The sequence below is a fragment of the Anoplopoma fimbria genome, chromosome 20, assembly GCF_027596085.1.
Source record: "Anoplopoma fimbria isolate UVic2021 breed Golden Eagle Sablefish chromosome 20, Afim_UVic_2022, whole genome shotgun sequence".
NCBI lineage: Eukaryota > Metazoa > Chordata > Actinopteri > Perciformes > Anoplopomatidae > Anoplopoma > Anoplopoma fimbria.
This window is the reverse complement of record NC_072468.1, coordinates 26,298,629-26,312,465: the sequence shown is the minus strand read 5'-3', so window position 1 is coordinate 26,312,465 and position 13,837 is coordinate 26,298,629. Positions and strand designations below refer to the sequence as shown.

General features: G+C 39.8%; 1 protein-coding gene across 1 annotated transcript in view; it reads right to left on the bottom strand.

Annotated features, from left to right (window-relative positions):
• Window positions 1-186: 186 nt before the first annotated feature.
• sh3bp5b (SH3-domain binding protein 5b (BTK-associated)) overlaps window positions 187-13,837 on the bottom strand; it is a 44,329-nt gene continuing 30,678 nt past the window's right edge. The window contains exons 6-9 of the mRNA XM_054621500.1: window positions 5,347-5,389; window positions 4,187-4,406; window positions 2,394-2,759; window positions 187-626 (exon numbers count right to left, since the gene is read on the bottom strand). Coding sequence (XP_054477475.1) covers window positions 376-626; window positions 2,394-2,759; window positions 4,187-4,406; window positions 5,347-5,389 — 880 coding nt within the window. The 3' untranslated portion in view covers window positions 187-375. The remainder of the gene's footprint in view (window positions 627-2,393; window positions 2,760-4,186; window positions 4,407-5,346; window positions 5,390-13,837) is intronic.

The following is a 13,837-nucleotide window of genomic DNA, read 5'->3' as shown; positions in this document are numbered from 1 at the left end:
TTGAACTGCGGCAACTGCAAGCTTTTTCAGCTTTTAGTGGAAAAACAACAAAGAAATAACAACATAGATCATTTCTAACCATCTTTTTTTCTTTCATCACCCTTAAATGAAATGTTTTCAACATAACAGTGCTCTTTATTTCTCTGGCATGAGAGTCCAAAAGGTGCAACGTCATTCATAAAAGGAAAAGGGAGTAGCAACGCTGCCATGATGTAGAGGAAACTTTATATACAGCGACTAGAACATTCAACGTCTCTCTTTAAATGGAGGTTTTTTTAAATGGAGTGCAGTTGTGGCGGTAGCTTATAAACAGCTCAGTTTTTTCAGAAAGTTTTGGACCAAAATCCATCCGACAAATCCACTTTTTTTTGGTCCTCAGACTCCTTTGACCAGGACCACAGTCTGCCCGGCCTCGGCCTTCTGGGAACATCTGTCTGTGTTTTTGGCGTTGGCGGTGCGAGGGCGGCGCAGGTTCAGGAAGCTGAAGCGGGTCTCCAGGCTGAAGCTCTTCCTGGTGGTGGTGGTGGTGGAGGTGGAGGTGGAGGTGGTGGTGCTGCTGCTGCTGCTGTTGTTGTTGGAGGCTGGAGCGTTGTCCAGATCGCCCTCTGCACCTTCTGCCCGGTCGCCTGCAGCAAAGCAGAAGGTCAGTGAATGTTGTTTTAGAGTGACCACGATGGCCAGTAAACATTAACCCTCTGGACACGGAAAACCCACTGGTGGGATGGAAAACATGTTTTCTTCAAACAATCGCCAAAACAACACCGTTTATCACAGTCAGAAAATGTAAAAACTGTCATAATTGTCATATTTTCATCTTTCAGAGGGTCCTTGAACACATCATGTTTGACGAACGCTTCTGTCAGAAAAAGCATCCAAAGCAAAGCTTCAAATTGTGATATTTCATCAAAAACATTTTATTCTGTCTCATTAAAATCTCGCCCCGAAAAATCCTTTTGCTTTAACCGGATTGGGTTCAGAGGCTCAAAGACTGAAAGCTTTAAGCTTTGATTGGCTAAGAAACATTTTGATTCCTTTTTGCAGATACTGGAAACTGAAAACTCCCAGTAAGCATTGATTAAAGGATTTAAAGGTAAAAAGACGAAAACCAAATAAACCCAACACATATCTTTGGCATCTCTCTTCTCCAATGTCACTTATCGAGCAACATACAGATACGTGACGGCGATAAGATAATATCAACCAATATATCTGCCAATCAAAAAACGAACACACACACAGCTCTGTTATTGATGAAGGCTGCCTGAAGGGCGTGAACTATTTCCTCTCTCCTGGCGGATGTGCACATGGGTTTGGTCTCCCTGTCACTTTGACTAATCGGCTCCTCTGGAGCAGCAGGTGTGAGTCGAGCAGGTAACGTGAGACCGTCCGTCTTACCCAGAATACATCCTCAAACCTCATCCATCTCACTCCCCCGTTTCTTCCTCTGTTTGTCTTTTCACACGAACGGACATATTTACAGCTGATGGTGAGAGACTCAGTTTCATACGAGCAGATCAATGCACCGAGCAGCTCTTTTAAGTTTGTGTTTTCTGCAGATCATTTTTTAAATATTCGACTTGTTTATTCTGCTGAATATTCTAACATTTTTAAACAAATTTTAATTATGCAGACCACAAAGTGATAAAATACTTGTTTTGTTTGACCCCCAAAAAATGTATTATATTTATAAAGCTGGAAGCAGAAGTTTTGTTGCATTTTAGCTTTTTAAAATTTGTAAAAACTATGAATTGCTTATCAAATTATTTTTCAGTTCAATCATCAATCAGCTCATCATTTTAGCTTTGCACTGCAAAAAACACAACACACACATCATCTACGTACCTATTTATTCTTGTTATTAGGTTTTAATGTTTTTATTGTTATTATTATTTGGTCGTATTATTATTATTATTAGTTTAAATATTATTATTGTTATTAGGTTGTAATGTTTTTATTGTTATTATTATTTGGTTATTATTATTATTATTATTATTATTATTAGTTTAAATATTATTATTGTTATTAGGTTGTAATGTTTTTATTGTTATTATTATTTGGTTGTATTATTATTATTATTATTAGTTTAAATATTATTATTGTTATTATTATTTGGTTGTATTATTATTATTATTATTATTAGTTTAAATATTATTATTAGGTTGTAATGTTTTTATTGTTATTATTATTTGGTTTTATTATTATTATTATTATTAGTTTAAATATTATTATTATTGCTTTTTTATGTTCAAAATTCAATATTTATTTTGTCCACATATTTTTGAAAGGGGTAAAAGCTCCCTGCTGCATTTTAAATAATTTCCTAAACCTTGGCCTGCACTAATTATGCTTAAACAAACACACACACAATCAACAGCCATTTTCCCATCACCCACCTCTCTCCAGGTCACATTCCGGCGACGACGCCCCGCTGCACTCGCTGCGAGGCCCGAGCACCGGAGAGATGAGGCCGAAGTCGGACAGCGACACGGTGCTGGGGAGGTCCAGACTGCAGGGCCGGGACAGAGGAGACATGGACGAGGAGGACGGAGTGGGCGATGGAGAGGCAGAGGAGGACGTGCAGTAGGAGGAGGAGGAGGAGGAGGAGGAAGAGGAAGAGCTGGCGAAGGGGCAGGGCGACAGGAGCTCCTGGGGGCTGCTGGGAGACGAACCCAGGCTGCAGGTGGAGCGAGTCTCTGAGTCTTCCTCCGACATCATGCTGCTGCCGCCACAAGCTTCATCATCGAAACACACTGACGCCACTGCAGGAGGAGAGAGGGAGGAGGAAGGGGGGTGAGAAAGGAGGAAGGGAGGTGAGAAAGGAGGAAGGAAAGAGCAAGAATAGGGAGATAGTGTGAAGGAAATAAATGAAGGGGAGAAAGGGAAACATGTAAAAGGTGGGGAGAGAAGGAAGACAAAGAGTGATGTGAAAAGAAAGAAAGGAGAGAGGAAGAGTGAAGGAAGAGATAGAGGGGAAGATTAGAGAGAAGGGAGGGACAGTGAGGTAGAAAAAAGGAAACAAGTATATGATGGAGTGATGAAAGAAGAAAGGAGAAGGTAGAAAAGGATGGATGGGAGAAAGGGAGAAGAGAAAACATCAAGGGAAAGAGATGGAGGGAATAAAGGAGAAGAGAAGACATGGAGGGAGAGAGGTGGAGAAGGAAACAGTGTGAGTGTGATCAAACAGATATTTATAGAACAGAGGAGAATCTAAACTGTCACTTCTCTCCCAGCGGAGGAGTTTCATTTTTACCCGACATAAATCAAAGCACACAAACGCACCGCTCGGTGTGTGTGTGTTATATATTCGGCAGCACATTAAGGCCAACTTGCAAATCGCGGCGTCTGCCTCGGGGGGGGGGTTTGGACGCCTCCGCCCGTTACCATGGTAACGTCAACCCCATTTACTAAACGTGATGCAGACGGGGGCATATTAAAATGTTGTTTCCTTCAACTGTAGTCTTTCTTCTGCACGTTCAGACCTTCAACTGATCAAAACGTACGTCATGTAGGTCATGTATCCACGGCGTCATGCTGGAATATCCATTTTCATCACCCCTTTAAACTGCAGGGTAGGAATATTGGGGTTTTTTTTTTCCAGAATAAAGGCAAAAACTGGAATATTGTGAGAATCTCAACAGTCAGTGTTAACATGACTCACAGTTTGAGCTCCAATAGGAAACAAAACTCTCCAGGTTGAATCATTAGTACAAAAGATTAGAAAATATCTAGTTCTTTGGCAACAACTCCTCCAAAAGGTGCATATCAGCAAGAAGCATCCAATCACAGAGCTTAAAGTCAGTTACATCAAATGCTAATGTGAGAGGATGAAGCAGGAAGAGAGATTTAGAACTAATTTGAACATAAACCAAATGTTGTAATTTTATTCTACCAAAGGAAGCAATAAAAAATAAATAAAATAAGAATTAGAGCTGCAAATTTGATTCTTTTAACAAAGCAAAGACCCTTTCAACAATCTCACATATAATTCTGTCTGTGCTATTCTATAATGTTTACTCTGTTGGCTCCATTTAACACTAACGGAGAATAAATGACAACAGAACAGTGACTAACTCTCAAATTCTATATTTAGAATATTTTTATCATTTTATCTCATTACGACAATCATCTGAGTACCACGATACATTCACACTGGTGCAGTTCAGTGAGAGAAGGAGGAATAGCTCACTGGATATTCCGTCTGACTCCATCTTGAAGCCGGAGATGTCGTCCCCGGAGACGCTGTCGCCCTCGGCCCCGACCCCGCGGCCCCGGGGGCCCATGGTGGAGCTCCGCCGTCGCTCGTGGATCTCGTCGGAGATCATCTCCAGGTTCCTCAGGGCCGTCTTGTACTCGCCTTTGGCCTGAGACAGCTTGGCCTGCCGCTCGTCCACGTTCTTCTTCAGGTTCTGGTAGGAGAGACGGTCGGTCAAAAACAGGCGTACGTATTGCTTTATACATCTGACCAAAAATATCCTGCTTTCATATTTCTGTCTTTGTGCATGAACTGGCTTTTTGTCATGAATCTAAACGGTTTCATGCATCTTGCCCCGGATGATTGGATATGATTCGACCACCTTTAGGCTTAAAATCTCTAAAACATCTCCAGCTTTGATTCACAACACTTACAGGAATTGTAACGGAGACACAGAGTCAAACAAAAGCATCAAAACATCCCAAGAAAGGTCGACTCCAGATCGCCTCATTGGGAAAATATTTGGAATATTTGTGGAGGGCTACAGCTTCTTCACGTAATGCATTTATGTGGTCCTGCTTTTCTTAGTATAGATGGCGTAGCTGACATCACTAGCAGGGTTTTCCCTAAAAACAAGTATATTAAACTGTATTGTGGAGAATTGTTGAGTGCTTAAACATGTGGATCTACAGAGGAGAGGTGGATTATGCTGCACAGATATTTTTGATGTTAATGTTTTGACTCTACTGTACCTGCTGCAAATCCAAACATAAGATATTTAACTTTTCTTAAAAAGATACACTTTTGTTGTGGTTTTGCTTCAAGTTGACATGAGATGGAGTCAGCCCAAATCTAAGCCATGCTTCCTTTGTTTCTTATTGGCTAATGCTAATTGGATAACTTTGTGTTGCACAGAACACACACTGATCTCATGGTGCGTTTGAGTTCCTAACAATGCAAACAGCTGCAATCTGTGCTCAGAGAGAAACAATCTGATCAAAGAATAAACAGCACAGACTGAACTACAGCATGCAGAGCAGGGGGATAAGAAAACAAATTAAAAAAGTAACACTGCAGCTGTGACACGGAGAGTCAACAGATCGTGTTTCTGATGTTTGGATAAATGTTTTTAACCCCGAGCTGTCGTCACTCACCTCCAGCTGCAGATAGTACTTGGCCTTCATCTCGAAGTAGGGCCTGTGGAGGGAGAGGAGGGTGGGGGGGAGGAAGGGAGAGAGAGAGAGAGAGAGAGGAGACAATTAGATCAGAGGGGAAAAACACAGAGTAACCCAGAAAAAAAGAGCAGTACCCGACATAGTCTCCATGGCAACCTGGAGGAGGAGAGGGAGAAGAAGGTTGTTGTGATGTTGGATGAGAGAACGATGCAGAACGGATTAACATTCAGCTGAGGGAAGGCAGAGGCTAAGAAATACATGTTTTATACTTCATTTTATAAAGATTCATACTGATGTTTAGTGATCTTTGAAGTATAGATTTTATTATATAACTACTTTGGAGTTGGTGGAATAGATATGTATTTAAATTTGCTATACGACAAAGTAAAAATACTCCACTACAAGTTAGAGTCCTACTTTCAAAATGTTGCTTACATTAAAGTATGAAAATACCAACAGAAATGCAAAGTAATTATTATTATTATAGATGATTCGTTGGTTTATTGTTACTGATCAATAGATCGACGTGTAAGCAGCATGTTTATCTATTTAGGGGAAGCTATTTTGATTTTCTTTGTACGTGATAGATATTTTAATCTTTAGAATAGCATTTTATTTTTTTTAAAGATTGTTATTATTTGTATGTAAACTATGAATCTGCTGAGTATCTACAATATTTGATAGAGTAGTAAAATAAATAAATAACAATATTACCCTCTGGTATGTAGCAGAGTAGAAGTATAAAGTAGCATAAAATACTCCAGTATCTCAGAACTGTACTTCAGTAAATGTACTGTACCTCTGGCTCTCCTCCAGAAAACAGATTGTTTCCTTCTGCATTTTGCTTCATTTCCTGTCAGTGTGTCCGTTTAAACTTTCCCCCAGTGACTTATGTTAGATGATAAGTCAGTGACAAGGTCTGAGTTTAGTTACTTCTTCAAATCTGATCACACCCACACAGTCTGAGCTGAGTGTTAAACTCTTAATGTTACAGAAAAATACTTTAATACTTGAAGCCGCATTTTAAGATGGTTTAAGGTTCACCAGTTTAATTCTGTTGAAAATTAAGTTTAAAACTAACTTCAAAATAGCAACCTGTTCCTACCGTAGTAGTGAAGGTTTAATTCATTTTAAAAAGGGAAATTTATTTAAATTTAGGGTTCTTAATAAAGAGAGAGAGAGAAATGGAGAGAGAGAGAGTTAGTGAGTGAGAAAGAGAGAAATACACACACACACACACACACACACACACACACACACACACACACACACACACACACACACACACACACACACACACACACACACACACACACACACTCTCTCTCTCTGTGTCAATCAAATGACCAAGTTCATGAAGGCCGCCTTTCTCACAGAGTTAAATCCCAATAAACAATCTTATATTTCAGCCATTTTATCCTATTTCAGCTTTCACCATGCTAGCATCAAAATCCCTACACTGTGTCTCCTCTCCAAGACTTCAGTTGGTTGGTTTTAATCAAATATAATGTGGAGCCATGTTTAAAGCTATGTTTGTATGTGTTGTATGTGTTTAAAATGTGACCATGAGGGTTAGTTTTGAAAAATTATTTGAGTCCAATCGCCAAAATAATATTATCAATAGAAAGAAAAGACTCTGCCCATCGCGTTGATATATTTGGTGTTTGAAATGTGACCACGAGATCACTTGAGAATGAAGCGCTATCACTCCTCATCTCTGTTTCTGAGATTCATAGGTCACACACACACACACACACACACACACACACACACACACACACACACACACACACACACACACACACACACACACACACACACACACACACACACACACACACACACACACACACACACACACACACACACACACAAAACTAGCTGTCAAACTCCTACCTACAATCGTAAAACCATAATTCCAATGGAAAACATATTGTTATCTTCTGAAAGCTAAGACTCTGATGAACGCAGAGATGTACTATCTGCTTTCTTAGAGAAATTGTCGTCAGAATTAACATGGAGTTGAATGGAGCAGTTGGTTGGAGTTCATGTTGCTTTCAGGCACATGGAGTCAAATGTGTAAGACTGTTGGATTCCATAGTGTTATGGCTGTGACTAGGACAAGTTTATCTACAATTTGAACCAAAAAAATATGCCTGAAGAGTGAAAATTGTGGGAATTCTGGCAATTTTAAAATATTCTTTTCACAAGATTTTGAAGCTCCTCTCACTCTGGCGATGACATCACGTGCTCTAGGTCTGAACATTCCATCCAATACACACCCATTGTAAACTCTGAAAAAGGCTTAAATTTTCCTGAAACTTAAACTCTGATGTCATGAAATCTGTGCTAGCTATCAAAATGCCCATTTGGCCCAATATAGTCCAGAGTTTTTTTCACGTTTTAAACCTCAAATCATTTTTTTACGTTAAAGTATGATGAGTCAGTCTGGGCCCAAAGTTGAGTGTTTTTAAGCTCTCTCCACGCCCAAAACGCATTCATCTCTATGTGGAAATTTCGCACGGTTTTTCCCAGTTCCCATGGAAACCGCTGGCCGAATCTCGGAGAGGAGTCATTGCACTCGATTCCCGACCAGGCCGCACGTTTTGATGTATTTTTGACGCATGTGCTTGCAACGCTGCGGGACAAGTTACGCGGCAAACTTTTGTATGTTTGTTTGCCTGGAATATTTCCAGGCAAACAAACATGTAGCTAAGCTAACATTAGCTAACGTCGGGTACAGGCAGTGACAGTAGGAGACATGATCAGCCTGTGTTAGTTTGATATATTTCTAATGTCCTGTCTGATGTGATGTGTTTTAATGTACTACCCCCTTTCAATAGATGATTACTGCAAGTCAAAGAACATAGTTGTTTTAAATTTGAATATTATCTATCAATGGACATATTAATAACTGCAGGGCTCAATGCGAACTGTAAACAGAAAGATAAGTTTAATACCACGTATTTGCAAAGGATTTCCTAAAACAACAAACTTGATATCATCACGCTCTTGTTAATCCATTGAACCGTTATACTGTGAGTTGACAATCACTGATAGTCACCTGTCTGTCTCCTACTCTCCAGTCTAAAAGTCATGAATAATTGTTTAAAAAGATTTCTGACACATTTAAATTGAGGTGGAAATTGAAATGTTGATCAATGTGCACTGTCCCTGGACAATAAATAAGTAAAAACTGAATAACTAGTTCAGCTAGTCCAAGATGTCATTGAATCCACAGATTCTAAATTTGCTTGTCAGGTTCTTGGTTTTTTCTAATGAGGTAAAGCATCTTTTTCAGTATTTGACTTATCTAATGAAACACACAGAATGGGGGGGATGAACAGAATTGTTTATTTTTGAACTTTGTTTACATTTGCAGCCAGCTTGGGGGCGGAGCCTAAGTTAGAGGCTCCGCCCCCAAGCATTCTGTGGCTCTTCAGAGCCACAGAATGCAATGATGTCATCAATCGTGTGATGTCACAAAGACACAGCCAGATTAAAGACACTTTTTGTTATAGGTTACAGACTCTGGTTAGAATCTATCAGTGCAAGACTGACATTACTGTTGAGAAGGTGCTCTCGTGCAAGACGGCTCAAGTCAAATAATTTGAAAGAATTAAACAGACAGAAGTTTGAAACAATGGCGGAATCCGATCCAAAAGAAAAGAATAACGCCAAGTTCCTCAACTTCAAGATAAAAAAGCTCCTGGAGGAAAAAGCCATCTATAATGATTTTAATAAGATCAGAGAGGATAAATACATCAAGAAACAACAATCTCTGGAGACTAAAAACAAGGGGCTCCAGGAAAATGTGGAAGTGGTCAAGGAGCAGAATGAGGAATTACAAAAGAAATTCAAGACCATCAAAGACCGACTCCACAAACGTGGGCTGGACAATGCTGAATTGGAGCTGACAAATCAGGAAGGTTTAACCAGACGAGTAGAGATTATGGAAGCACACAAAAAACTGATTGAGGACAATGAGAAACGGTTCAGTAAAACCATTTCTGAACTGAAGTTAAAAAACGAGGCTCATGTGTCAGACATTGAAGCCGGCTGGGAGAGGAGGATGGCGGAGATGCGGGCGAATTTGGAGGTGAGTTACCAACAGGAAAAAGAAGAGCAGTATGAACCTCTGGCTAAACTGCAAGATGAAGGGGAGGAGAACAAAAAGGCAATGGCAGACCTACAGAAACTGATGAAGAAAAAAGAGCGTGAGTTTGCAGAAGAAAAAGAGAGAATTGTGCAGCTGTATTACAAAAGTTACGCTAAATGCTGTGAAGCAGAGGAGGACAACGTCAATATGAGTAAGAGAATAAGTGATCTGAACAAAATGGAAGATCTCATTAAGAAAATGTCAACATTAGAGAAGATTAGCGTAGGAAAAGACAATGTCATTGTTAACAAAAAAAAGGAGCTATGTGATTTAAAGAAGAAAATCAATGAAGTACACGAGAGTTTGTCTGAAGAAAGAAACATCTCCGCTGTTCTCAAAGTCAAATTGGACCTTGAGCTGAAAAAAGGTCTCGAGGACATAATAAAAGAGACACAGTTAAAGTTAAAGGAAAAAGAGCAGAAGTTGAATAAAGCCAACCGTGAGACTGGAGTTCTGACTGAAGCCAACGCACATCTTCAGTTCAAACTGAAGGTCTGTCAGCCGCAGCTGATTAAGGAGAAGCAGGAGTGCAACGAAATGCAGAACTATCAGCTGCGCTTCAAGGAGGACCTGCAGGCATGCATGCCTTTAATCACTAACACAGAGCGATTCATAAAGTCTATCATTGCTCTTAGAAATCGCTACGTGAACGACGATGCCAGCGTGATAGTGCACAAGGATGGAACCACTAGTACGGCAGTTCACAAAATGATGGCTGATTGCCGGAAACAATTCAGTTATAATGAAAGGATCCGCCAGACTGACTACAAGGTGTTTCCACGCAAGGAAGAGGAAATTCTCGGGAAATTTCAGAAACTCGAAAACAGGTTCACTTATCAACGCGAGATGATGAACAGACAGACGCTCGAGATTCACGATCTGAAAGATCAGCTCAAGAAGGCGCCGAAGCCGCCGAAGCAGAAGTCGTGGATAAATAAAAAAGTCAGACAAAAAGTTGTCCCGATGGCTGCAGACCAAACACCAGTCCTTCACCCAGCTGACTGCCGACCTCCAGCGACCTCTGATGACAATGTCATGGCCGCTGCGTCTCACTGTCCAGAAAAAGACCTGTCATCATCCGAGAAGCCACGCTATATCAGCATCGTAAATGTGAGGCCGTTTGTGGATGATGGTCTCCCAATTGTTGACATCTAACCCCTAACCCCACACACCACCACCACCCACACACACACACACACACACACACACACACACACACACACACACACACACACACACACACCTCCCTTGTCCTATTAACAGGACAGCAGCACCATCTGGCTCAGTGCGGTGATCGTCTGAGCATCGTCTTTGTGGGTTTACTCCGAGTACCTCGGTTTTCCCCACACATAATTAATTGTGATAATTAAAATAAAAAAATTGAATTAAAATCAACAACTTCTTTATCTGTGTTAGTTTGAGCAACATTTAGTAAATTGAAAATAATTTAGGTCACTGAGCTTTAGAAGTAAAAGTCTAGTACTCCTCACATCCCAGGAAATAGGATGATGTGTCATATAGGTGCTTTTTTCCCAATCTAGCTAAAGACAGCATGTTACTGCAATATTACAAAGCTCAATTTAACATTTCTTTTTCTGACGAGGCTGGAACTCCTTTCTTGGGCTGAGGGTTGGACGGTTCTCTACATGGTGCCTAAGATTGTACAGAGAAAATATATGCTGTTGTCATATAACTTCTGTAAAAGTTCGAGGAAGACTTGGAAGAACATTCCATCCAATACAAACCCATTGTAAACTCTGAAAAAGGCTTAAATTTTCCTGAAACTTAAACTCTGATGTCATGAAATCTGTGCTAGCTATCAAAATGCCCATTTGGCCCAATATAGTCCAGAGTTTTTTTCACGTTTTAAACCTCAAATCATTTTTTTACGTTAAAGTATGACGAGTCAGTCTGGGCCCAAAGTTGAGTGTTTTTAAGCTCTCTCCACGCCCAAAACGCATTCATCTCTACGGGGAAATTTCTCGCCGTTTTTCCCGGTTCCCGTGGAAACCGCTGGGCGAATCTCGGAGAGGAGTCATTGCACTCGATTCCCGACCAGGCCGCATGTTTTGATGTATTTTTGACGCATGTGCTTGCAACGCTGCGGGACAAGTTACGTGGCAAACTTTTGTACGGAGGAAGAATAAGAAGATTAATATTAATAGTATTAAGCCCGCAGGATTATATACTTTGTGCTGCTTTACAGCCTTGTTGCTACACAGCCACACAGAATAAGGCAGAAATATGACTTAACAGAAAAAACTAAACAAAGATAAACATTGGTGATTCAAGAAGTTCATTTCAGACACTACAGGCCGGACACAGACTGTATGTCTCTACCAACCCTGTTCTTTATGATGCTGATACTTCATCAGACGTCTTAGTAACTCTTCATGTATCAACAAGGCTTCTGTACTTTAAATGTATTAGAGATGCTCTGGAGCTTCTGGAAACCATCAGTACCAGTAGGAGGCTGACACGGCTCTGAGCACTGACCTATAGACGTCTGGATTAAAGGAGGGTCTTGTGTAACTCCTCGTTATTCAAACTAAAGATTTTCTGAAGGTTGAGTTCATAAACGCACCCCTGAGCTCCAAACATAATCAACAGGGAAATGAACTCTGGAGTGTTTTTGACAGCTTGTTAATGAAAAACAAAAAGGTCAAAAGACAGACGGAGATGTGATGACTTCATCTTCAGACTGCTGCTTTCTGTGCAGATACTGTGGGTTTGAGAGTTGAAGCCTTATATAAATGAATAAAATACCCTGCAGTGAAAACATTTATTCTTTTTTTAAACTTACTTAGAGGGAATCTTGCTGCTCATTTGCATTTAAACCCCCCGTTTGAATACTGGAATCATTTCCTGAGGTACATTGACTCTAAACTTTAGTGATCAGTGTTTATCTGCAGAAAATCAAAACTTTTGGATCCGTACGGACAGAAAATGTCTGAAAATGTCTTTTAATTATCTGCAGGTTTTTTTTCCAGTGACAAATTGTATCAAGAAGTTTTAAGAGCTATTTGGTGAAAAAGTAATATTTTTACCAGAAAAGGAGATAAAGTTGTAATTTTACGGGAAAAAGTCATACTTGGTTAAACAGTTGAAACATTAAAAATTACATCTGTATTACTGTCATTTCTTGACTTTTCTCCAAAATATTTAGACTTTTTTCCCCCAAAATCTCCATTATTTTTTTCCAAACAATGGCCCTTAAAACTCAACCAACAACCAGATCTTACAAGTAAATATTCTACCAGCGCCAATGTGGCTGCTTTACATGAAGCTTTTGATTATCTGCTGTTTTTTGAAAATGTGTTTCATCGGTTAAGAACTCAAACATGTTTAACAGAACAAATAAGTGTCGAGCTCCTCTGTGAATGTAACATTTTTCTATAAATAAATGGGAATTTTGCTTCAGTACAGTTTTGAATATGTGTGAGCAGTGAGTCAATGATAAATAATGAAGAGGGGAATTTTTGGAGTTTGTATTTAACAGAATATCATTTAAAAAGTTGTCACCTGCAGGGTTACTAATTCTGAGCCAAATCATTTCCTTTATCTCGTGATGTTACAGGAAGGCATCAACTCGTGAGCAGACTTCCCCTTTAAACACCTGACTGATTCAAATACACAGAGAGAGAGTTTCACTGCTTCAGAGAGAAGACACCTTCAGCTGAATGGAGAAGAGCAACCTGCCGTAAAAAAAGCTGCTCATCAGACCACATCTGGGTGGAACAGCTGAATCTGCTGCCTGGAAAACCACAAACCACTTTGTTTGGTTATACAAAACAGTTTCCCTTCAGTAGAGTGTGGTTCATTCAGGTCTGGTGGAGGGGCGGAGACTAAATGTTGATGGGGACTTCTTGAGATCTTTCTTCAGATCATTTTCCAGGACATTTTCAGTGATAATCGCTCTGATACAACAGACAGGGTTTGGCTCAATAAACTAATATTTCCATCTCTGTGGAAGTCTGATTTAAAAAAAGACAAGCAGTCTATTGCTAGAATTTGAGTGCATAGAAATGATCATAGAAAATAGAATATAGTAATAATAAAAACGACTACATTAACCAGCCAGCAGTGACTTACATTTACATTTTGAAGGATTATTTAACTAAAATCATCAAGTTATGTCATCTAATGTTCATGTGCTACCACATGGGGTGACTTGAGGTTGTTATCACAGCGTTTACCCAACATAACTGTAAGCTGCCTATTAATATTATTACAGTTCATAAACTAACATTTGAACGTGAACGTGATCCTGAACATAAATTCGTCCATTTAAAAGTCAATATTATCCGTTTT